Source organism: Siphateles boraxobius, unplaced genomic scaffold (assembly GCF_051911475.1).
Source record: "Siphateles boraxobius isolate OS27281-9 unplaced genomic scaffold, OSU_SipBor_1 89, whole genome shotgun sequence".
NCBI classification, from domain to species: Eukaryota; Metazoa; Chordata; class Actinopteri; order Cypriniformes; family Leuciscidae; genus Siphateles; species Siphateles boraxobius.
Window position 1 is genome coordinate 2,321,619 of NW_027509218.1, and position 26,038 is coordinate 2,347,656.

The 26,038-nt window shown below is 42.5% G+C and overlaps 1 protein-coding gene across 1 annotated transcript; it reads right to left on the reverse strand.

The window, feature by feature from the left end:
* Positions 1-11,802: 11,802 nt before the first annotated feature.
* LOC143731971 (E3 SUMO-protein ligase ZBED1-like) lies at positions 11,803-14,146 on the reverse strand. The gene is made up of 2 exons (XM_077222591.1): positions 12,937-14,146; positions 11,803-12,714 (listed from the first exon to the last, which is right to left on the reverse strand). The coding sequence occupies exons 1-2, from the start codon at positions 14,007-14,009 to the stop codon at positions 12,456-12,458; spliced, it is 1,332 nt and encodes a 443-aa protein (XP_077078706.1). The 5' UTR covers positions 14,010-14,146; the 3' UTR covers positions 11,803-12,455.
* Between the last annotated feature and the right edge of the window lie 11,892 nt (positions 14,147-26,038).

Below are 26,038 nucleotides of genomic sequence, written 5' to 3' on the forward strand. Positions count from 1 at the left end.
AATAATGTACAAGTTTAAAAACAGCCAGAATGTGCTATTCAGTTAAAAAATAAATACATCAAGTAATACAAAGGGCTATACTGCCCTCTTGTGTCCAAAATGATATCAACTCAGTACATAAAACTTTTTTATCAGGTATGGCTATTGTAATTAAATATAAATATATTAGGTATGTGGCTGTGAGGATCTTTTCCCACCGGTTAATCGACGTTAGACACCAGCGAGGCCTTTTAAATCGCTAATATAAAAGTGAAAGTAAAGTATAAGGACGTCCGCACGGACATTTATAGTGGTGGCGCTCGCAGTGCGCTCGAATGAATTTCTATGGAAGTAGAAATGAAAAAACGTTCGCTCTGTTCTGCTCACTCGTCGCCATGGACGCGCACCGTTATGAATGCCAGTGCAGCCGCATACTTTATAGTGTCACTTTAAAATTAGCACCATATCGGGGGCCGATTGTTTCCGGTTTTCAGGTAAAACACAACAACAAATGAGTAAATGACAGATTCTCTTAAATAGGCGCTTTTACACAAAATATTCCGTCATCATTTTTTTCAGTCAGCTCTTCACTCTCGTGATTAATGAATTTCGACTCCTGTTGCTGACCTTTGCTGCAACTTTCGTTCAGCTCACAATTTAGTAAGCAAACACGCTTCAAATGTGTTTTTATTTTATTTTTGTGTATACATGTGTATATATATATATATATATATAGCTTATGTTTCAAATATGAGTTAATTAACAATCGTTGGAAAGAATGATACTTTTAAACATATCACTAAACCGTCATTAGGTGTCGCCAGGCGACCGTCTTAATGAGCGAGTCATTGATTCATTCGTTCAAACGATTCGTTCGAACGGCTGAGTCATTCATGAATGAGACAGATTATGGATTGGTCGTTGAATATTTGAGTCAACCGATTCGTTCAAAATGCTGAATCATTCAGTAATGAGAACGCGTTGCTGTGAGATCCTCGATGGTTCTGCTGTGATCTTTGTTTAACTATTTTCGCTGCTGAAACAGAAAACAAGTCAATATTGCATCTAAAATGTAAGTTATTTGACGTGTGTGTGTGTGTGTGTGTGTGTGTGTGTGTGTGTGTGTGTGTGTGTGTGTGTGTGTGTGATTGTGTCTGTTACAGTGATTGTTTAACCCTTGTTAAAGTTTAGGCCTTGTCTTTTTGGATATATATCTTTTTATATAAAAAAAATAGCATACAACCCATATATTTTAAATGTATTGTTTGCTTTAAATTACATTGAGATCTGTATGTTTGGTAATTGAACCTGAATGAATTTTAAATGAATGTGCTATATTTCAGATCATATATTTGTTTTCCTTAAAATTTGACCTAACACTAACTTTATTCTCATCTGAATGATAGATTATTTATTTATGTATAAAATAAAAACACTTTTGATTTTTCTTTTTTAATCAATGTAGAATGTGTAACTGAACAAATAAACAGATTAGGGCTCTGTTCGAGGACAAGAAATGAAAACCAATGCAATATGATGAATGTCCAAAAGATTTTTTTGCTTTTAAACTATGTGTGTGTGTGTGTGTGTGTGTGTGTGTGTGTGTGTGTGTGTGTGTGTGTGTGTGTGTAAGAGATTTTGGTTGGGTGACAGTTGTAGTTTAGCAGTACAGTTTGACAAAAGCACAATGTTGTGTTTTATTGTGATTGTACACAAATATAAGTAAACACTTTGCAGTTTGAATAATGTCCTGTATGAACAAAAGGACAGAGTATGTTTTTATGTCTACATTGTTCAATCACGCCTCACACACACACACACACAAACTATTTTTCTAATCAGATCAGGCAAATATTCTGTCTTGGCACACTTCATATAACTTTCAAACTTGTGTACTTATTTCATGTGTCCATTAAGTCCATGAGACCGTAGGGTGTCTCATTTTTCATTTTAGGTTTCAGAAGGTTGCTCACGCATACTTTGTGGTTGATATGTGCCCTCAATGCACACTTTTGCAGAGCCCACACCAATGCAAGCTCTACAGCACACATCTTCTCAAAGGTCAAAGCGGGGTTACGTTATTGCCCGTCATGCACAGTAACCCCAAAGGCACCGGGGTGGCGGTGCCACCGGCTTGTTTATATATATATATAAATATAGCTGCGAGCAGCGATGAAGGGCCAAAGCCGGCGGTACCGCCACCCCGGTGCCTTTAAGTAACTAAAGGCACTGGGGTTGCGGTGCCACCGGCTTGGGCCCGTAATCGCTGCTCGCAGCTATATTTATTATTATTATTATTATTCTAACGACTATTCGGGCACTTTTGGGGCACTTTTGGGGCTCTTAACGTGCTCGAAAACTCTTGAAACTTTGCACACAGGTCAGAACCCGCGGCCATCAGGGCCGGGCTGAAGGTGGTACCCGGGCGTGGCAGGGGGGCTCGACAGCGCCCCCTGGAACAGGGTCCGAAAACTTGGTCCATAAATCAAACACGCTTGCATGTAATAATATGAAACTCGGTACACATATAGATCTCATCGGTTCATATATACTTCATGCTCTTACTTTTTACCCCAGCCCAACAGGAAGTCGGCTATTTAGGGTTGTTTGTAAAGCGCATGCAATGGAATTTAAAGTACTTCTCCTAGATAATTCAAAGAAATGCCACGAAACTCGGTCAGCATGAAGTCAAGACATTGAGGATGAAACATTGCCAGGGGATTTTTGATATCTCGAATGGTTTGGCCGTGGCGAGGAAACGAATTTATGGCGAATAATGGAAACAGGAAGTGTGTTATAACTTCAGCATACATTAGCTGATCTTAATGAAACTTCAGCAGTGTGTTCGTTGTAAGAGGCCGATCACATGGATGTGACTATTGTGAGTCAAAGTTATAGCGCCACCAACTGGCAGAAGGAAGTGTGTCACTTTCAAAATGCTTTGAAATCACCCTCTTATTTTAACCCGATTTGCTTCAAACTTCATCTGTATAATGTAAATACACGGCAGATGTAGACCTGTGAAAGGATTATTGATATCTTAGATACTGGTGCCATGGCAACGCATCAAACTTTAATATTCTTTTTGGATGCTTTTGAGACTCTTAGCATGCCTGAAATTGCTTGAAATTGCATGAAACTCGACAGACAGATCACATTTATTAGCCTGTAGACATGTGCAAAGTTTCAGAAACGGGCGTGGTGCAGGGACTCAGTAGCGCCACCTTTTGACAAAAGTGGGGGGGTTAGTTTTATAGTTTTACCTACAATCATAAAACTCGGTACGCATATTGTTCAGATCAAGCCGGACAACTTTCTAATTAACTGTCATTAGCTCAGACAAGGAGGAAGTCAGATATTTTGGTTTGAATATGGTCATTTTCTCTCCCTCTCTCTCTGAGCCAATATGGCAAGCCGTTTTAACATTTAATCATTTTAACCTACTAGTCTCTATTTTCATGCTTCTAGTACTTATTTTTTAGATACTAGTATCTATTCCATTAAGTACTAGTACTTATTCATTAGCGACTAGTGCTTATTCTTTAGTACTAGTGCCTATTCTTTAGATACTAGTGCTTATTCTTTAGATATTCTTTTGAATACGTATTAGTAGCTAATGAATAAGTACTGGTATCTATTTAATAGGTACTAGTATCTAATGACTTAGTACTAGTATTTATTGAATAAATACTAGTATCTATTAATAGGTACTAGTATCTAAAAGGTCATTTTCTCTCTCTCTCTCTCTCTGAGCCAATATGGCAAGCCGTTTTAACATTTTATCATTTTAACCTACTAGTCTCTATTTTCATGCTACTAGTACTTATTTTTTAGATACTAGTATCTATTCCATTAAGTACTAGTACTTATTCATTAGCGACTAGTGCTTATTCTGTTTAGAATATTAAAAGTGCTTATTCAATTTTTATGCTTATTTATATTTTCAGAGCAGAAAATCCGAATTTTCTGCTTATTCAATATTGCATCTAAAATGGAAGTGACTTGACGTGTGTGTGTGTGTGTGTGTGTGTGTGTGTGTGTGTGTGTGTGTGTGTGTGTGTGTGTGTGTGTGTGTGTGTGTGTGTGTGTGTGTGTGTGTGAGAGAGAGAGAGAGAGAGATTGTGTCTGTTACAGTGACAAGAGTTTAACCCTTTAAGGCCTTGTTTTTTGGATATATATCGTTTTTTATTAAAAAAAAAGTGCATACAACCCATATCTTTTAAATGTATTGTTTGCTTTAAATTAAATTAAGATTGTATGTTTGGTAATTGAACCTAAATAAATTTAAAATTAATGTGCTATATTTCAGATCAATATATTTGTTTTCCTTCATTTTAATCAACACTAACATTATTCCCATCTGAATTATAAATAACTTATTTCTGTATAAAATAAAAAATCCCGAATAATCCAGACCAACCAGAGCGCACTATTTCTACAACATCATCAGTGCTGAAGCGGAACTACCAGAGCCGTTCGGCAGATAGCCAGCAGATATTTTGTGTCACGTCGTGCACAATAACCCTAAAGGCACCAGGGTGGCGGTGCCACCGGCTTTTTATATATATATATATATATATAAATATAGCTGCGAGCAGCGATGAAGGGCCAAAGCCGGCGGTACCGCCACCCCGGTGCCTTTAGGTAACTAAAGGCACCGGGGTTGCGGTGCCACCGGCTTGGGCCCGTAATCGCTGCTCGCAGCTATATTTATTATTATTATTCTAACGACTATTCGGGCACTTTTGGGGCTCTTAACGTGCACGAAAACTCTTGAAACTTTGCACACAGGTCAGAACCCGCGGCCATCAGGGCCGGGCTGAAGATGGTACCCGGGCGTGGCAGGGGGGCTCGACAGCGCCCCCTGGAACGAGGTCCGAAAACTTGGTCCATAAATCAAACACGCTTGCATGTAATAATATGAAACTCGGTACACATATAGTTCTCATCGGTTTATATATCCTTTGTACTTTTACTTTTTACCCCAGCCCAACAGGAAGTCGGCTATTATGGTTTGTTTGGAAACGCATGCAATGGAATTCGAAACACTTCTCCAAGGAAATTCGTCCAATCACCACCAAACTCGGAGTGCATGAAGTCAAGCAATTGAGGATGAAAAATTGCCAGGGGATTTTTGATATCTCGAACGGTTTGGCCGTGGCGAGGAAACGAAATTATGGCGAATAATGGAAACAGGAAGTGTGTTATAACTTCTTCATACATTAACTGATCTTGATGAAACTTCAGTAGTGTGTTCGTTGTAAGAGGCCGATCACATGGATGTGACTCTTGTGAGTCAAAGTTATAGCGCCACCAACTGGCAGAAGGAAGTGTGTCACTTTCAAAATGCTTTGAAATCACCCTCTTATTTTAACCCGATTTGCTTCAAACTTCACTACTATAATGTAAACACACGGCAGATGTAGACCTGTGAATGGATTCTTGATATCTTAGATACTGTTGTCGTGGCAACGCATCAAACTTTAAAATTCTTTTTTTATGCTTTTGAGACTCTTAGCATACTTGAAATTGCATGAAACTCGACAGACACATCACATTTATTAGCCAGTAGACATGTGCAAAGTTTCAGAAACGGGCGTGGTGAGGGGCTCAGTAGCGCCACCTTTTGTCAAAAGTGGGGGGATTAATTTTATCTACAGTAATAAAAATCGGTATGTGTATTGTTCTCCTCCATTCAGACAACTTTCTAATTTACACTCAATAGCTCCAACCAACAGGAAGTCAGATATTTTGGTTTGAAAATTGTCATTTTATGTCTCTCTCTCTCTGAGCCTACGTCTCTGTGTGTGTGTGTGTGTCTGTGAGTGTGGGGAGGGGGAGGGGAGCTAGATTAACCATTTCACTGCTGTTTGGTCTGGCCTGCATTAAAAAAGAAAATAAATGTCTTACGCCTTGTATTTTTTAAATAAGTTGTATTAATAAGTAAAGGCATATAACCAGTTGAATTGTAGTGCATTGAAAATAGTTTTATATAATTAGTTTATTAATTAAATTAACTTGGTCCATAAACTTGGTCAGAAAATTTGGTCCATAAATTAAACACACTTGCATGTAATATTATGAAACTCGGTACACATATAGATCTCATCGGGCCAAACAACTTTAAGCCAGCCCAACAGGAAGTGGGCTATTTTGGTCTTAATGTGGATTTTTGGCAAAATCAGCCTCTGATTTTTTACCCACTCCTCTTAAGTGGTTTATTCAATTCCCACCAAACTTTTTCAACATGATGAAAATACATTAAAGAAGCTAAATTGTGAATGGCTATTGAATATCTCAAATTGTTTTGCTATGGCGAGGGATTAAAGTCATGTAAAAAAAGTAAACACTAAAAGCCTCATATCTTCTAAAAAATTAATTACACACCATTTATTTCTAGATAAAATTACACAAATATCAGAACTAAACCCATTTTATTCTTGTTTTCAATTTAAGAATAATGTACAAGTTTAAAAACAGCCAGAATGTGCTATTCAGTTAAAAAATAAATACATCAAGTAATACAAAGGGCTATACTGCCCTCTTGTGTCCAAAATGATATCAACTCAGTACATAAAACTTTTTTATCAGGTATGGCTATTGTAATTAAATATAAATATATTAGGTATGTGGCTGTGAGGATCTTTTCCCACCGGTTAATCGACGTTAGACACCAGCGAGGCCTTTTAAATCGCTAATATAAAAGTGAAAGTAAAGTATAAGGACGTCCGCACGGACATTTATAGTGGTGGCGCTCGCAGTGCGCTCGAATGAATTTCTATGGAAGTAGAAATGAAAAAACGTTCGCTCTGTTCTGCTCGCTCGTCGCCATGGACGCGCACCGTTATGAATGCCAGTGCAGCCGCATACTTTTTAGTGTCACTTTAAAATTAGCACCATATCGGGGGCCGACTGTTTCCGGTTTTTAGGTAAAACACAACAACAAATGAGTAAATGACAGATTCGCTTAAATAGGCGCTTTTACACAAAATATTCCGTCATCATTTTTTTCAGTCAGCTCTTCACTCTCGTGATTAATGAATTTTGACTCCTGTTGCTGATCTTTGCTGCAACTTTCGTTCAGCTCACAATTTAGTAAGCAAACACGCTTCAAATGTGTTTTTCTTTTATTTTTGTGTATACATGTGTGTATATATATATATATATAGCTTATGTTTCAAATATGAGTTAATTAACAATCGTTGGAAAGAATGATACTTTTAAACATATCACTAAACCGTCATTAGGTGTCGCCAGGCGACCGTCTTAATGAGCGAGTCATTGATTCATTCGTTCAAACGATTCGTTCGAACGGCTGAGTCATTCATGAATGAGACAGATTATGGATTGGTCGTTGAATCTTTGAGTCAACCGATTCGTTCAAAATGCTGAATCATTCAGTAATGAGAACGCGTTACTGTGAGATCCTCGATGGTTCTGCTGTGATCTTTGTTTAACTATTTTCGCTGCTGAAACAGAAAAAAAGTCAATATTGCATCTAAAATGTAAGTGATTTGACGTGTGTGTGTGTGTGTGTGTGTGTGTGTGTGTGTGTGTGTGTGTGTGTGTGTGTGATTGTGTCTGTTACAGTGATTGTTTAACCCTTGTTAAAGTTTAGGCCTTGTCTTTTTGGATATATATCTTTTTATATAAAAAAAATAGCATACAACCCATATATTTTAAATGTATTGTTTGCTTTAAATTACATTGAGATTTGTATGTTTGGTAATTGAACCTGAATGAATTTTAAATGAATGTGCTATATTTCAGATCATATATTTGTTTTCCTTAAAATTTGAACTAACACAAAGTTTATTCTCATCTGAATGATAGATTATTTATTTATGTATAAAATAAAAACACATTTGATTTTTCTTTTTTAATCAATGTAGAATGTGTAACTGAAAAAATAAACAGATTAGGGCTCTGTTCGAGGACAAGAAATGAAAACCAATGCAATATGATGAATGTCCAAAAGATTTTTTTGCTTTTAAACTATGTGTGTGTGTGTGTGTGTGTGTGTGTGTGTGTGTGTGTGTGTGTGTGTGTGTGTGTGTGTGTGTGTGTGTGTGTGTGTGTGTGTGTGTGTGTGTGTGTGTGTAAGAGATTTTGGTTGGGTGACAGTTGTAGTTTAGCAGTACAGTTTGACAAAAGCACAATGTTGTGTTTTATTGCGATTGTACACAAATATAAGTAAACACTTTGCAGTTTGAATAATGTCCTGTATGAACAAAAGGACGGAGTATGTTTTTATGTCTACATTGTTCAATCACGCCTCACACACACACACACACAAACTATTTTTCTAATCAGATCAGGCAAATATTCTGTCTTGGCACACTTCATATAACTTTCAAACTTGTGTACTTATTTCATGTGTCCATTAAGTCCATGAGACCGTAGGGTGTCTCATTTTTCATTTTAGGTTTCAGAAGGTTGCTCACGCATACTTTGTGGTTGATATGTGCCCTCAATGCACACTTTTGCAGAGCCCACACCAATGCAAGCTCTACAGCACACATCTTCTCAAAGGTCAAAGCGGGGTTACGTTATTGCCCGTCATGCACAGTAACCCCAAAGGCACCGGGGTGGCGGTGCCACCGGCTTGTTATATATATATATATATATATATATATATATATATATATATATAGCTGCGAGCAGCGATGAAGGGCCAAAGCCGGCGGCACCGCCACTCCGGTGCCTTTAGGTAACTAAAGGCACCGGGGTTGCGGTGCCACCGGCTTGGGCCCGTAATCGCTGCTCGCAGCTATATTTACTATTATTATTATTATTATTTTACTACCTTTTGGGCACTTTTGGGGGCCTTAACGTGCTCAAAAACTCTTGAAACTTTGCACACGGGTCAGAACCCGCGGCCATCAGGGCCGGACGGAAGATGGTACCCGGGCGTGGCAGGGGGGTTTGACAGCGCCCCCTGGAACGGGATTCGAAAACATGTCCATATATCAAACACGCTTGCATGAATTAATATGAAAATCGGTACACATATAGATCTCATCGTTTCATATATCCTTCGTACTCTTACTTTTTACGCCAGCCCAACAGGAAGTCGGCTATTATGGGTTGTTTGGAAACTCATGCTCATGAATTTGAAACACTTCTCCTAGGGAATTCACCCGATCGTCTCCAAACTCGGTGTGCATGAAGTCAAGACATTGAGGATGAAAAATTGCCAGGGGATTTTTGATATCTCGAACGGTTTGGCCGTGGCGAGGAAACGAATTTATGGCGAATAATGGAAACAGGAAGTGTGTTATAACTTCTGCATACATTGACTGATCTTGATGAAACTTCAGCAGTGTGTTCGCTGTAAGAGGCCGATCACATGGATGTGACTATTGTGATTCAAAGTTATAGCGCCACCAACTGGCAGCAGGAAGTGTGTCACTTTCAAAATGCTTTTAAATCACCCTCTTATTTTTACCCGATTTGCTTAAAAATGTATGTGTATAATGTAAACACACGGCAGATGTAGACCTGTGAAAGGATTGTTGATATCTTAGATACTGTTGCCGTGGTAACGCATCAAACTTTAAGATTCTTTTTTGATGCTTTTGAGACTCTTAGCATACTTGAAATTGCATGAAACTCGACAGATACATCACATTTATTAGCCAGTAGACATGTGCAAAGTTTCAGAAACGGGTGTGGTGCAGGGGCTCAGTAGCGCCACCTTTTGACAAAAGAGGGGGAGTTAGGTCTATACTTTTATCTACGATCTTAAAACTCAGAATGTGTATTATTCATATCGAGCTGGACAACTTTCTAATTTACAGTTATTAGCTCAGACCAACAGGAAGTCAGATATTTTGGTTTGAATGTGGATGTTTTGGAGAATTTTCTCTTCCTCTCTCTCTGACCCTACGTCTCTCCGTGTGTTTGGGGGGAGGGGGATTTGTCTGCTGAGTGAGAATGCTTTTATTTTTGTTTTTCAAGGTTTTGGGGCCCTTAACGTGCTCAAACTCTTGAAACTTTGCACACAGGTCAGAACCCGCGACCATCAGGGCCGGGCTGAAGCTGGTTCCCGGGCGTGGCAGGGGGGCTCGACAGCGCCCCCTGGAATGTGTTTCGAACACTTGTCCATTTATCAAACATGCTTGCATATAATAATATGAAACTCGGTACATATTTAGATCTCATCGGGCCGAAAAACTTTCGTGCTCTAAGTTTAACGACAGCTCAACAGGAAGTCAGCTATTATGGGTTGTTTGGAAAATGCATGCTTTTATTTTTTATATACTTCTCCTAGAGAATTAATCCAAACACCACGAAACTTGGTCAGCATGAAGTCAAGACATTGAGGATGATAAATTGGCAGCGGATTTTTGATATCTCGAACGGTTTGGCCGTGGCGAGGAAATTAATTTATGACTAAAAAAGGACACATAAAGTGTGTTATAACTCAGTTAGTTTTACCTACAGTTACAAAACTTGGCGTGTATATTGTTTTCTTCAAGCCGAACAACTTTCTAATTTACAGTTATTAGTTCCGACCAACAGAAAGTCAGATATTGTGGTTTGAATGTGGATTCTGAGAATTTTCTCTCCCTCTCTCTGACAGAGAGAGTGTTCCCTGCCATTCTCTGTGTGTCTGTGTAGGGAGGGTGAGAAGGAAAGGGGGGGGGGCTAGGGCTATACTGCCCTATTGTGTCCAAAATTAAATTTATATATAAATATATTACGTATGTGACTGAGGATGTTGTGTTTTATAGCGAGTGTACACAAATATAAGTAAACAGTTTGCAGTCTGAATGATGTCCTGTATGAAAAAAATGACGGAGTATGTTTCCACTGTTCACACACACACACACACAGTTCGATTGCGCCCGCGCCTCTCTCTCTCTCACACGCGCGCGCACACACACACACACAGTTCGATCGCGCCCGCGCTTCTCTCTCTCTCTCTCTCACACACACACACACAAACAGTTTGATGGCGCGCGCCTCTCTCTTAAGCTGGAGTGTGTGTGTGCGCGTGAGAGAGGCGCGCTGGCGCGATAGAACTTTGTGTGTGTGTGTGAGAGAGAGAGGGAGAGAGAGAGAGAGAGAGAGAGTGAGAGAGAGAGAGAGAGAGAGAGAGAGAGAGAGAGAGAGAGAGAGAGAGAGAGAGAGAGAGAGGCGCTGAAATCATTTTATACGGAAATCAATTATTTATAATTCAGATGAGAATAAAGTTAGTGTTAATTAAAATTATCAGGAACATTTAGTTTTTCTGTTCTGAATATCATTAAAACAGAAAAGGCAGAGACAACATAATGATGAATAATCTTAAGATATTATATCGTATGCTATGTGTTGTGAATACACCCATGTTAAACATTAAAATTTACTTCCATTGCATATCATATGACACATAAGCGTAAAATATAATTACATTAATAAATCCTGTACAAAGACCTCCAGAGAAATACTGGGCTTCTATATTTACACATTTAAGTGCTGAAAAACATATTGAGCTATGACATCCTATGACATTAAAAATGATTCTATATTTAAATTATCTCATATATGTGGCTATTGTGGTTCAAGATCATAGGCCCTGTCCCATTTACATTTATTCATTTAGCTGACGCTTTTATCCAAAGCGACTTACAATTGCTATATTTCAGAGGTCGCACGCCTCTGGAGCAACTAGGGGTTAAGTGTCTTGCTCAGGGACAAATTGGTGTCTCACAGTGGATTTGAACCCAGGTCTCTCACACCAAAGGCATGTGTCTTATCCACTACGCCATCACCACCCCGGCAACCACAAAGTATGCATGCGCATTCCTCTTAACCAGGATGTACAATTTACAGCATTCAATTGAACAGAAAGCAATAAATGTATTCAAATCATAACAGTGACCTACCATATTTTTGCACAATTTGAGTCATCTGTTGCGTTTTTATGTGGAAAAAAAACATTTTCAATAAAACTTTTAAATCAAGCCAAAGAACAATCTTTTACCTTTTCCTCCATTCTTTAATCCAGTTGCTCAAAAATCCAGTTCCTAACTACTATAACATGTTGCACTGAAACTGGTCTTTTTGTTTGAACATCACCTTTCAAATCTACTGAGCTTCATCATCTTTCAGCCAGTTGCTGAGGCAAACTAACTTGTTCACATTTTCTGAGAGTAAAGCTGATCTTTTCTTGTTCACAATGTGACCTGCAACTGAGAAAAGTCGTTCACAGGGAACAGTGATTTCAGGAGTGGCTAGATATTTGTGAGCTAGTGAGGCCAGCTTCTCATGGGCTCCTGAATGAGATGCCCACCACCTCAAGGGGCAGTCATCCAATTTAATGGTGGGCTCTGCTCTGTACCTCTGTATGGCAGGTTGGACCTCTTCATCTTCTGATTCTGAATCTGAGCCCATTTGCAGAAGGCTGATTTTCTTCCTGGGTGGCCCATCATCATGTGTCTGTGAAGACTTTCTGGGTGATTCTTGTTGCAGCATCCATTCAAGTGTGGTCACACCGCTTCCCTGTCTGTCTTGGGCAGGCATTTCAAGTCTTTGAAACGAGGATCCAAAACTGTTGCAATCTGGAGCCATGCATTGTTGAGCTGTTCTTGACGGGATGCTAGGTCCTCCTTGAACTTGGTCTTGAATCTCACCACATATGCAGGGTCCTCATCACAGGCTTCCATCTTGAGACGCAAGTGGCAGAGAGAAGGTAGTACCACAGAACAGGAGACATAGGCCTCTCCACCCAGGAGCTCAGTTACATACCTACGCACACAAACACACACATGCGCACAGAGACAGTCTATTATTAGAACAGTGGTTATCAACATATTATTATTATAATAATAATTATTATTATTATCATCATTATCATTATTATTATCATTATTATTATTTACATACATGTTATTGATATTTGACTTGGTTTAATTCATTCCAGAAAAAAAATCAAAGCAATGTTATTTGATAAGTTACAGACTGATTTACCTGCATGGCTCTAGAAGTGTCTCCAGCCTCTGCAGTTTATCCCACTCTGCTGCGGTCGGCAAAACGAGTTTGTGATCCTGATTGTCCAGGGCTGCGATGACAGCCTCTTTATTTCTGCTCACGCGCTTTACCATTTCCAGCGTCAATTTCCAACGTGTTGGAACATCCTGGATCAATGGCTCTTGCTTCTTTCCCAGGCTGACTTGTTGTGCTTGAAGCTCCGCAGCATTTGCTGGGCTGTGCTTAAAATGACCGACAACTTTGCGAGCCTTGGCCAAAGCATTTACAAAGCCACTGTCAGCAAGACTCACTGTGACGCTTCTCTGCACCATGTGAGCGACACAGTTCATGTGTTCATAGCGTGTAAGTCGAATTGTGGCAACCATGTTGCATGCACTGACAGTCCCAATTGTTGTCGTCTTGCCCTCGATGTCCCACTTACGTGCAACAGATAGGAACTGTTCTTTACAAGCCTCCGCAAAATGACGCTCCTCAGTTTTTAATATAGTCAGCGCAAAAGACTTCAGTTCCCACGTGTCACTGATGAAATGTGCAGTTACTCCGAGGTAATTGTTGTTATTCACTGATGTCCAATGGTCTCCTGTCAGGGCAATATGATTTACTTGAGCCAAGACCTCTTTCCTTTTTTCTTTTTCGTTTTGATAGAGCTTGTGGATTTTCGTCATAACTGTGGCTCTTGACGGTGGCCTATAGGATGAGTCTTGAGACGCCACTTGCAAAACATCAATGAAACCTGAGTCTTCTACAATGCTAACGGGTCTACAATCCTTTGCAATCCATTTTGCTATTTTGTTGGTCAAATTATCTGAGGTTGATTTTGTTAATGGCCCGCGAAAATTCAGCGTGGTCTGGCGCGAACCACTTGCTGAACCTGACGACCCAGCAAACGCATGTTTGGCGTTGACATGGTACCTCAAGCTTGAACAGGTCCGATGAAATTGAAACTCCTTGTTACAAATCTTGCAAATAACCTTGCACTTGTTAACTGTACCATCATCATTCTTTTTATATTTGAATCCGTCAATAGGCCCACTTTGCTCACCTTGCTCCATCTCGCCTCTAGCTCCCGTCCCAACCACTTTTCTGACCTGAATAATTTGTCACACTGCGCATGCGCGAGATGCGTTAAAAAATTGACGTAATTAACGACAAACAACGAATTAACGTCGTTAACGCGCTATTTTTGACAGCCCTAATATATATATATATATATATATATATATATATATAAATGTAGCTGCGAGCAGCGATGAAGGGCCAAAGCCGGCGGTACCGCCACCCTGGTGCACCGAGGTTGCGGTGCCACCGGCTTGGGCCCGTAATCGCTGCTCGCAGCTATATTTATCATTATTATTATTATTATTATTTTACTACCTTTGGGGCACTTTTGGGGGCCTTAACGTGCTCAAAAACTCTTGAAACTTTGCACACGGGTCAGAACCCGCGGCCATCAGGGCCGGACGGAAGATGGTACCTGGGCGTGGCAGGGGGGCTCGACAGCGCCCCCTGGAACGGGATTCGAAAACATGTCCATATATCAAACACGCTTGCATGAATTAATATGAAAATCGGTACACATATAGATCTCATCATTTCATATATCCTTTGTACTCTTACTTTTTACGCCAGCCCAACAGGAAGTTGGCTATTATGGGTTGTTTGGAAACTCATGCTCAGGAATTTGAAAAACTTCTCCTAGGGAATTCACCCGATCGTCGCCAAACTCGGTGTGCATGAAGTCAAGACATTGAGGATGAAAAATTGCCAGGGGATTTTTGATATCTCGAACGGTTTGGCCGTGGCGAGGAAACGAATTTATGGCGAATAATGTAAACAGGAAGTGTGTTATAATTTCTGCATACATTGACTGATCTTGATGAAACTTCAGCAGTGTGTTCGCTGTAAGAGGCCGATCACATGGATGTGACTATTGTGATTAAAAGTTATAGCGCCACCAACTGGCAGCAGGAAGTGTGTCACTCTCAAAATGCTTTTAAATCACCATCTTATTTTTACCCGATTTGCTTAAAACTTTATGTGTATAATTTAAACACACGGCAGATGTAGACCTGTGAAAGGATTATTGATATCTTAGATACTGTTGCCGTGGTAACGCATCAAACTTTAAGATTCTTTTTTGATGCTTTTGAGACTCTTAGCATACTTGAAATTGCATGAAACTCGACAGACACATCACATTTATTAGCCAGTAGACATGTGCAAAGTTTCAGAAACAGGTGTGGTGCAGGGGCTCAGTAGCGCCACCTTTTGACAAAAGAGGGGGAGTTAGGTCTATACTTTTATCTACAATCTTAAAACTCAGTATGTATATTGTTCATATCGAGCTGGACAACTTTCTAATTTACAGTTATTAGCTCAGACCAACAGGAAGTCAGATATTTTGGTTTGAATGTGGATGTTTTGGAGAATTTTCTCTTCCTCTCTCTCTGACCCTACGTCTCTCCGTGTGTTTGAGGGGAGGGGGATTTGTCTGCTGAGTGAGAATGCTTTTATTTATCTTTTTCAAGGTTTTGGGGCCCTTAAAGTGCTCAAACTCTTGAAACTTTGCACACAGGTCAGAACCCGCGGCCATCAGGGCCGGGCTGAAGCTGGTACCCGGACGTGGCAGGGGGGCTCGACAGCGCCCCCTGGAATGCGATTCGAACACTTGTCCATATATCAAACATGCTTGCATGTAATAATATGAAACTCGGTACATATTTAGATCTCATCGGGCCGAACAACTTTCGTGCTCTAAGTTTAACGACAGCTCAACAGGAAGTCAGCTATTATCGGTTGTTTGGAAAATGCATGCTTTTATTTTTTATATACTTCTCCTAGAGAATTAATCCAAACACCACGAAACTCGGTCAGCATGAAGGCAAGACATTGAGGATGATAAATTGCCAGCGGATTTTCGATATCTCGAACGGTTTGGCCGTGGCGAGGAAATGAATTTATGACTAAAAAAGGACACATAAAGTGTGTTATAACTTAGTTAGTTTTACCTACAGTTACAAAACTTGGCGTGTATATTGTTTTCTTCAAGCCGAACAACTTTCTAATTTACAGTTATTAGTTCCGACCAACAGAAAGTCAGATATTGTGGTTTGAATGTGGATTCTGAGAATTTTCTCTCCCTCTCTCTGACAGAGAGAGTGTTCCCTGCCATTCTCTGTGTGTCTGTGTAGGGAGGGTGAGAAGGAAAGGGGGGGGGGCTAGGGCTATACTGCCCTATTGTGTCCAAAATTAAATTTATATATAAATATTTTACGTATGTGACTGAGGATGTTGTGTTTTATAGCGAGTGTACACAAATATAAGTAAACAGTTTGCAGTCTGAATGATGTCCTGTATGAAAAAAATTACGGAGTATGCTTCCACTGTTCACACACACACGCACACAGTTCGATTGCGCCCGCGCCTCTCTCTCTCTCACACGCGCGCGCACACACACACACACAGTTCGATCGCGCCCGCGCTTCTCTCTCTCTCTCTCTCACACACACACACACAAACAGTTTGATGGCGCGCGCCTCTCTCTTAAGCTGGAGTGTGTGTGTGCGCGTGAGAGAAGCGCGCTGGCGCGATAGAACTTTGTGTGTGTGTGTGAGAGAGAGAGGGAGAGAGAGAGAGAGAGAGAGGGAGAGAGAGAGAGAGAGAGAGTGAGTGAGTGAGTGAGTGAGAGAGAGAGAGAGAGAGAGAGAGAGAGAGAGAGAGAGAGAGAGAGAGAGAGAGAGAGAGAGAGAGAGAGAGAGAGGCGCTGAAATCATTTTATACGGAAATCAATTATTTATAATTCAGATGAGAATAAAGTTAGTGTTAATTAAAATTATCAGGAACATTTAGTTTTTCTGTTCTGAATATCATTAAAACAGAAAAGGCAGAGACAACATAATGATGAATAATCTTAAGATATTATATCGTATGCTATGTGTTGTGAATACACCCATGTTAAACATTAAAATTTACTTCCATTGCATATCATATGACACATAAGCGTAAAATATAATTTCATTAATAAACCTATACAAAGACCACCAGATAAATACTGGGCTTCTACATTTACACATTTAAGTGCTGAAAAACATATTGAGCTATGACATCCTATGACATTAAAAATGATTCTATATTTAAATTATCTCATATATGTGGCTATTGTGGTTCAAGATCATAGGCCCTGTCCCAAATGGCACACTTCATATGAATACTCGGTCTTGTGTACTTATTTCATGTGTCCGTTAAATCCATGAGACCCATGGATGAGGTGTCTCATTTTTCATTTTAGGTTTCAGAAGGTTGCTCACGCACTTTGTGGTTGATATGTGCCCTCGATGCGCACTTGATGCACCCAAACTGATGCAAGCTCTACAGCACACTTCTTTTCGACAGTCAAAGCAGGGTTACGTGTTTGCACGTCGTGCACAATAACCCTAAAGGCACCAGGGTGGCGGCTTCTTTTTATATATATATATATATATATATATATATATATATATATATATATATATATATATATATATATATATAAATAGCTGCGAACAGCGATGCAGGGCCAAAGCCGGCGGCACCACCACCCTGGTGCCTTTAGGTAACTAAAGGAACTGGGGTTGCGTTGCCACCGGCTTGGGCCCGCAATCGCTGCTCGCAGCTATATTTATTATTATTTTCGCTAATTGTTGAAAAAGTTCAGTTTAAACTCTGGGCGTGACAGATTGTGCATATATATATATATATATATATATATATATATATATATATATATATATAAAGTGCTATTAAAACAAGGTAATTTTAATTTTATTATAAAATATAGCTATATAACTCTCATCTCACACATTGTTGATCTGCATTTATATGTTTTTTTTTTTTTTAAACATGACTTTTTCTATGCTATAATGTATTTCGATAATAAAAGACATATATGATATATCACCCATGCTCTCAGACACTGGTCTGACCCACTGGTCCACACCAGTCCAGATGGCACTAACAGCAGATTTTCCAGTTCGCTGCTGTCACCAAAAAGTGTCAAGATACAAACGGGAAAACACAATGTCGGTGCTTATGTTTTGCAGTGCTTGAGTGTTGGTGTTATTTTGAGCATGTGAATATTTCTTTGTTTATGTTTTGTGAGGTGAAGAACAAAAGCACTGCTGATGGGAGAATGGGAGGATGAAAGAAATGTGTGGGTTATGAGAGAGACATTTAGAGGTGATACAGAATAAAAGTGAAATGAACAATGAAAGAAAAGAAAATTTGGAGACAGTCAGATTAAAATATTAAATAGTCACTGACCATTGATGGAAGTGTGAAGAGAGAGAAGGGACAAATAACAAAAGAGGAAAGAACAAAGTCAAACATGGAATAAATGAATTTTAAGGGGGGAAACATATTGTGTAGTCTTCACATATTGCAAAATTGCAGTGTTTCTTGTCAATAAGAGTTCCACATCAGGGATTTTTTTTAACCATCTTTTCATTTTTGCTTCATATTTTAGCATTATCTGTTTCATTTTGGGATTGAAGCGATGGAGCAAGATGAAAAAGCAGCAGAGATCGAGCACGAGCTGATACAGAAAACGTCTCAGGTTACTATTGTAACCATAGTTCCCTGAGAACAGGGAACGAGACGATGCGTCCATCGACGCCATGGGAACGCCCCCAGCGTGACTGCGTCTGAAGCATCTATGTCAACTAGTCCAATGGAAAGAATGAGCGTCACGGGCGGGTGACGTCATGACCAGGATATGATAAAAGCACATCCGGTGCAAACCGGCATTAGCTTCGAAAATTGCCGAAGCAAGCCGATCACAGGGATGCAGGAAGTATGGCAGGGTGACGCATCGTCTCGTTCCCTGTTCTCAGGGAACTATGGTTACAATAGTAACCTGAGACGTTCCCTTACGAAGGGAACTCAACGATGCGTCCATCGACGCCATGGGAACGAGAATACCCAAAGCGCCAGACTTTCAAATGCCTGAGTGTCAGCCTGTTGTCACACTGCACCAAGCACCTGGGATCCTGGGGCAGCATCCAGGTCCAAGCTGTAAAACCTCATGAATGTGAGCGGTGAGGACCAGCCCGCCGCATCACAAACGTCTTGGAGAGAACTCCAGATAATACGCTTAGAAGCCATACTCCTAGTGGAATGAGTCCTGACCACCAAATGGTTAGCCAGAAGACTCACAAGCAAGAAGAATAGTCTCGACTATCTATATGCTCAATAGGTTGGATTTTCTCGACAGAGAAGTCCGATGAACATAAGTGTCCAGTGCTCGCACTGGCACAAGAGGTTCAGCTTTTCCTGGTCCGAAAAATGGGGGAGGACAGAAACCTGCAGCACAATAGGCCTCGGAATAATGGTAGGCACCTTTGGAACATATCCATGTTTCGGGTAAGATTGCCTTGGCCATCCCGGTGCACTCAAGGCAGGTGGGGACCGAAAGGGCCTGAAGGTCTGACTCTTATAGGGACGAAATAGCAAGGTCCCAAGCCAGCACCTTAGTGCAAGTTGCATGCCTCAGCCTCAAAGTGCCACGAAGGAAACGAGTGATCAGGGGGTCTCGACCCAAAAATGTACTACCCACCAGGGCGTGGAAAGCCGCAATGGCCGCCACACATATTATACCTTAAGCGTGGAAGGACATAGACCTGATACAAAGCGTTCTTGCAGAAACTCGAATACTGTGTTTACTGAACAGTTAACCGGATCCCACTGACGCTGGTAACACCAAGAAGTGAAAAACTCTCGAAATAGTGAATATAGTTTCCTCGTAGCGGGAGCTCTGGAGCTTAGAATGGTCTAAACAACCTCGGTTGAGAGACCACTCTCTATGAGTTGGGCCCCCTCAGAGGCCAAACCCACAGTTCCCAAATCCCCTGCCGGGGGTGCAATATTGCATCCCCTGCCTGAGACAGAAGGTCTCTCCTGATCCGGACCTCCAAGGGAGGTCCGTCGAGGAGAAAAATTAGGTCCGCAAACCAAATTCAGCTCGGCCAGGGTGGTGCTACTAAATAGGCTTATTCCATCCTGGCGGATTCACTCCAGAACTCCTGGGAGCAGAGCAACGGAGGGAAATGCGTACAGACGTAGCCTCGGCCACGTCTGCACCATAGCATCCAGCCCCGAGGGGACTGGTTGAGTGAGGGATAACCAGAGTGGACAGTGCGCCGTATGCTGAGACGAGAACAAATCCACTTCTGCCTGGCCGTAAAACTCCCATATTTGCTCCACCGCCTCGGGGTGGAGTCCCCTGGCCTCAGCCCCTGCCTCGACAGGGTGTCTGCTCCAATATTCTGGCCCCCCCCGGAATATACACTGCCCTCAGACAGCGTAATTTCTTGAGGGACCAAAATAAGATGCCACCAACGTGTTGTCTGTGGGTCAAGAACCAGAGTTTCCTCCATATAACCAAGGCGCGGGGATACTGCTTCGTGATCTTGATCGTAAGGAGTGGGTTTCCCCTCAGGGAGAACCCTCTGGTCCTGAGCCACCTCTGTAAAGGTCTCACGTACAGCAGGTCAAAGGGTATCACATTGGACGCTGCTGCCCTGAGGCCTAACAGTCACTGTTCCAGAACAACACATGATGGCCCCTCAGGTCTGGGAGGAGATGTCTCAACGCATTGAAGACGACCATCATCTCTAGGCAATTCATGTGCCAAGAGAGATGATGACTCCTCCACAAGCCCTGAGCTGAGCGGCCTTCCAATACCGCTCCCCAGCCGGTGAGGGAAGCATCTGTCGAGATCACAACTCGATGGCAAAGAGCTCCCAACACCGGACCCTGGGTTAAGAACCAGTGTTTCCTCCATATAACCAAGGTGCGGAGACACCGCCGCGTGATCTTGATCATACGAAGTGGGTTTCCCCTCGGGGAGAACCCTCTGGTCCTGAGCCACCACTGTAAAGGTCTCATGTACAGCAGGCCAAAAGTTATCCCGTTGAACGCTGCTGTCACAAGACCCAACAGTCTCTCTAACTGTTTTACAGTGCGTGACTGGCCTAGCCTCAGCTCTTTTGTGGCTGTTAGGATAGCAGCTACACGAACGGGCGACAGAGTGGCCCGCATCGTCACTGAATCCCATACCACACCAAGGAAAGTGGTTCTCTGTACTGGAGAAAGCACACTCTTCTTGGCATTGAGCCTCAACCCCAACATCTGCATAGGAGCGAGAACGACACCTCGGTGCCGAACCGCTAACTGTTCCGATTCCGCTAGAATCAGCCAGTCATCTATGCAATTCAGAATGCATATGCACTGCAGCCTGGCGGGGCCAGAGCTGCGTCTACACGCTTCGTGAATGTGCGGGGTGATAGAGCTAGACCGAAAGGAAGTGCCTGATACTGGTGTTCTTTGCCCCAAAGAAAACCTCAGGAACCTCCTGTGCTGAGGGAGGATGGAGATATGGAAGTATGCGTCTTTTAGATCTATCGTGACAAACCAGTCCTCGGATCTGATTTGAGTCACGATCTGTTTGAGTGTCAGCATTTTGGAATTGAGTTCCAGCACCAAACACTCCAACAGACGAAGATCTAGTATGTGACGCAGCTCTCCATCCTTTTTTGGAACAATGAGATAACGACTGTAAAGACCCGACGCAATGTCGGGTGAGTACACCTGCTCTATAGCTTCCTTTGCTAACAGGGCCTTTACCTCTTGCTCCATTACCAGAGCCTGCTCGGGATGCACCACTGTGGGCAGCACCCCGTTGTAACGAGGAGGACGAGAACCAAACTGGATTCTGTATCCTTTCTCTACAATCTGCAGGACCCAATGAGAAATATTCGGCAGAAGCTTCCACGCTGCCAGAAAATTTACTAAGGGAACCAGCCTCTCGAGGCTGGTCTCTGGTGTTATCGAGACAGCCAATTCCGGAGCCTGAAACATAATGGCATGAACTACCTGAACTGGCCGCTCTAAGGCCCCCCTCAGAGGGCGCGAAACCGATGCTGTGCCGCAGAATAGCATCAGCGACTCGCTGGAGACCGCTGCGCCCTGAAGCACCGAGGGTGACAGGGTTGGCAGAACGGTCTCGTGAGGACCCCGAAATGGCACGGGCACCGTAAAATGAGGTGTACACCACTCCACTTCGGTCGGGGCTGTCCTCACAGGCCTGATGCGTGAACATCAGGACCTTTTTTTCTTTTGAGCCGCAGCCTTCTCAGCGTGAAGAACGGTCCTCGGATCCGGCTTCTGCTTTGAAGGCTTTGGCTGCTGTGTTGTGTATGAGAAACTAGACGGCTGGAGCTGCTCACGCCCAGCAGCCCCAGGGGGTTGGACATAGCGAGGGAGAGATTATCTTGTATCTTTCTCTATGATTCCCATCAAATTGAGCCAGAGGTGTCTCTCAGTGACCACAAGGGCTGCCATCCCTGAGAGATAAATCTGTGGCCCGACGGAGTTCTCAAACCCCATCGGGCCAAACTCCCTCACTTCTGTCCAAATACCGCAGCAGGTCAGCCTGATATGCTTGTAGCACTGCTATGGTGTGCAAGCAGGCCCATGCTAGACCCACTGCCATATATGCTTTTCCCACTAGATTAAAAAATAGTTTTCTTTAATGGTTTAGTGAGAGAAGCCGCCGCCTTCAGGTACAATACTGAACCGGGAGACAGATAGCTCGCAAGCGTCTGTTCTACCCGGGGTATTGCCCCATAGCCATACCCTCTTAACCCCCAAATATCTGAATATACATGAATGTGGGGGCTAAAAGACAAGAGGAGTAAGGCTTTTTCCATGATCTAGACAGCTCGCTGTGCAGATCGGGAAAAATGGAAGGCCCCGTGATGGAGGTGGAAAAACAGAGGGAAGGAAACTCGTTTAATCTATTTTATTTTTAGGACGAGTGCCCCCTTATTTCTGCTGGCCATAAATATTTAATTTATCTACAGCCTTAGTAAACACTTCCACCAGCTTATTATTTTTATATATATTTTTTATATATATTCACTTTATTTTATATATAATATATAAACTATCATATATATATATATATATAGGCTATATATATTTCTCATACGCTGGGGAAAGAGATGGCAAATTCACTTCCCCCATGATTGTGTCACTTTCAATGCCCAGCACATCTACCTCCTCGGAGGTAGAGCACTGAAGCATTGATTTCTCTCTCTCCCCGGGCGGAAGAGACCGCAGCGCGGGCTTCCGAGACCGGCGAGAGAGCACTGGATCCCTCGTGGAAAGGGAGGAGATAAGATCCGCGGACCCGTCTCCAACCCCGTAAAGAGATCCTATTCGCGATCCACAGGAATGCATTCTCCGCGCTGCCTCGGCAGACGCGGGACCTGTCACCCTGAGAATTGCGAGCCCGGCCACTTTCCTCGAAAAGTGACAGGCGGGAGCGGAGCATGCGAAGCGAAAGCTTCTCACAATGTTGGCAATCAGCCCCCTCGGAGGCTGATACCGCATGCTCTACTCCCAAACCCATCACACAAAGCTCGTGTGTGTCCCTACTCGTTAAATAGCGCGAGCAGGGAGAACACAGAGTTTGTGCAATTGTTTAGTTTCCATAAATATATATATCAGACAGACAACAGTAAATATAACAGACAGTTTGACACAGATCGCTTGCTGAGGCAACAGAAGCTAATGCCGGTTTGCACCGGATGTGCTTTTATCATATCCTGGTCATGACGTCACACGCCCGTGACGCTCATTCTTTCCATTGGACTAGTTGACATAGATGCTTCAGACGCAGTCACGCTGGGGGCGTTCCCATGGTGTCGATGGACGCATCGTTGAGTTCCCTTCGTAAGGGAACTATAGATTTTCCTGTACCAACTCGGTTAGATTAAGAAATGCCAATACTGGGATTCCACCCGCACTTTCTGGTTCACGTTAAGTTCACTTGTCAATTTCTGTAATTCTGATAAAGTCAAGATCCTTAACGCTGATGTAGTTATCCAGCACTGACTGCCTGTGGGCAGCTGATTGAATTAGACCTCTGCGTTTGTCCATTAGAGAGAGAGAGAGAGAGAGAGAGAGAGAGAGAGAGAGAGAGAGAGAGAGAGAGAGAGAGAGAGAGAGAGAGAGACTTTTGACTTTTAAAACCCTTTTAATTTACCCCATTTTCCACAACATTACAGAGCTAGTATACAAAACACAAAAAAACACCAATTAAAAAACAAATTTCCAAACTCACTAATTGTCACCAAAGCATCTCTCACACCCCACCTCAATGTAAAAGAAGGTACATTATCAGTTTGTTTGTAATATGCAAATTCAATAGCAACCCTAAATTCTACCAATGATTTAAAAAGAAACAACAAATCCACATCTTGACTAGCATTTTTGCATTGATGTGTTTTCAGGATTGCTAACTTGGCTTGGCCCAATAAAAATTTGACAACCACACACTGTTCGCGCCATGACTGTTTATACTTGCAAAAAAAAAAAGTTTTTAGTTTTTCCAAAAGTCCAAAAAGTGGTACCAGCCTTGAACACTCACAAAATAAATGAAATACAGTATCGGAAGCCTTACAAAACGAACATTCAGGTAAAATCACTTCGTTAAATTTAGAAACAAAATTGTTTGTAGCCAACACTCTGTGAAGTATTCTCCATTCTAGATCTCCAAATTTTTTTGGAATAGGAGGCTTGTACAACAGCCTCCATGAGGGATTCACATCGCTGGGCACTGAAAGGTACGTCCTCCATTTAGTTCCCTTTCAGGAACGTCGGGCTGCGTGAAACGCTGCGGGAACGCCTCTTGCGTTGTGCATCATGAAGCACGTATGGAATCAGCCCAATGGCGAGACGGAACGTCACGAGTGACGTCATCAACCAGGAAACTATAAAGCACACCCCTGAACACAATGGCGACAGCTTCTGTTGTCTTCAGCAAGCGCTCCGTGTGTGAATCTGTCCCTGTGTTTTTGTCTGTTCTTAGTGATTGCTAGGCAGGAGTTTTTCACTTAAAAAAAAATGATATATATATTCACATATATCAGTATGACGAGCGAGCAGAAATACAGAAAGTGTGTTCCCCCCTGTACACGTTTTCTCACGGGTGGGGATACACACGATCTGTGTGTTGTTTGTTTGGGAGTGCAGCATGCCCAGTCAGCTCTCGAGGGGGCTGATTGTGAGCATTGCGAGCGTTTTCCATTAAGAACGCTCCGCTCCCGCCGATCACTCTTCGAGGAGAGTGGTTCGGTTCGCGCTCCCCACGGCTCGGGTCCCGCTTCTGTCGAGGCAGAGCGGCGGCGCTGTCGTGGGGATCGCAAATGGATCTGTCAGCGGGGTTTGAGACGGGCTCTGCCTTATCTCAGCCTTTACCTGCCAGTTCCAGTGCCTCAGTTCCGGGTGTGGAAGCACGCATTGCGGTTTCTTCCCCCCAGACTGAGGCACCAATACTGCAGCTATCCAGTTCTGAGGAGCTGGATGTTGTCAGTATTGAGACAGGGGATGTTGAGGACTCGTCACCTCATTCCCCTGAACACGAGGAGCTTATGGAGGTGCTCACTCGTGCTGTGTCAAAACTAAGCATTGAGTGGCCAGCTGTTAGGCAGGAATATGTTTCTAAAAGCAAGCTTGACGAACGATTTTTGCCTTCCCGCGTTCAGCCTCCACGGCTGCCTTCGTGCCTTCCGTTTCTTCCCAATCTCCACACCGAGGTGTCGACGTCGTCGAAGAGACCCGCCTCTTATCGTGTGTTTAGCCCCCAGACTTTCTCATATTCTAATATATCGGGGGCTAAGTTATATGGTTATGGAACGATGCCCAAGGCGGAGGAGACTCTAGCTAGCCATCTTTCTGCTGAGTCTTCCTCGTCTCTTAAGGCACCAGCTTTACCCACCAAGCCTCTCAGAAATACTTCGGCTCTGGTGGGTAAGGCTTATTCGGCGGCTGGTCAGGCTTCGGCGTGTCTGCACACGATGTCAATATTGCAGGCATACCAAGCCGATCTTTTAAAAGATATGAGTGAGAGTGAGGAGGTCAGCACTGACGTGGTTCGAGAACTGCGTCAGGCTGCAGATTTATCTCTGCGTGCCACCAGGGAACTAATGGGCCGTTCTATGGCAGCCCTGGTGGCCGCAGAGAGACACTTGTGAGTTAATCT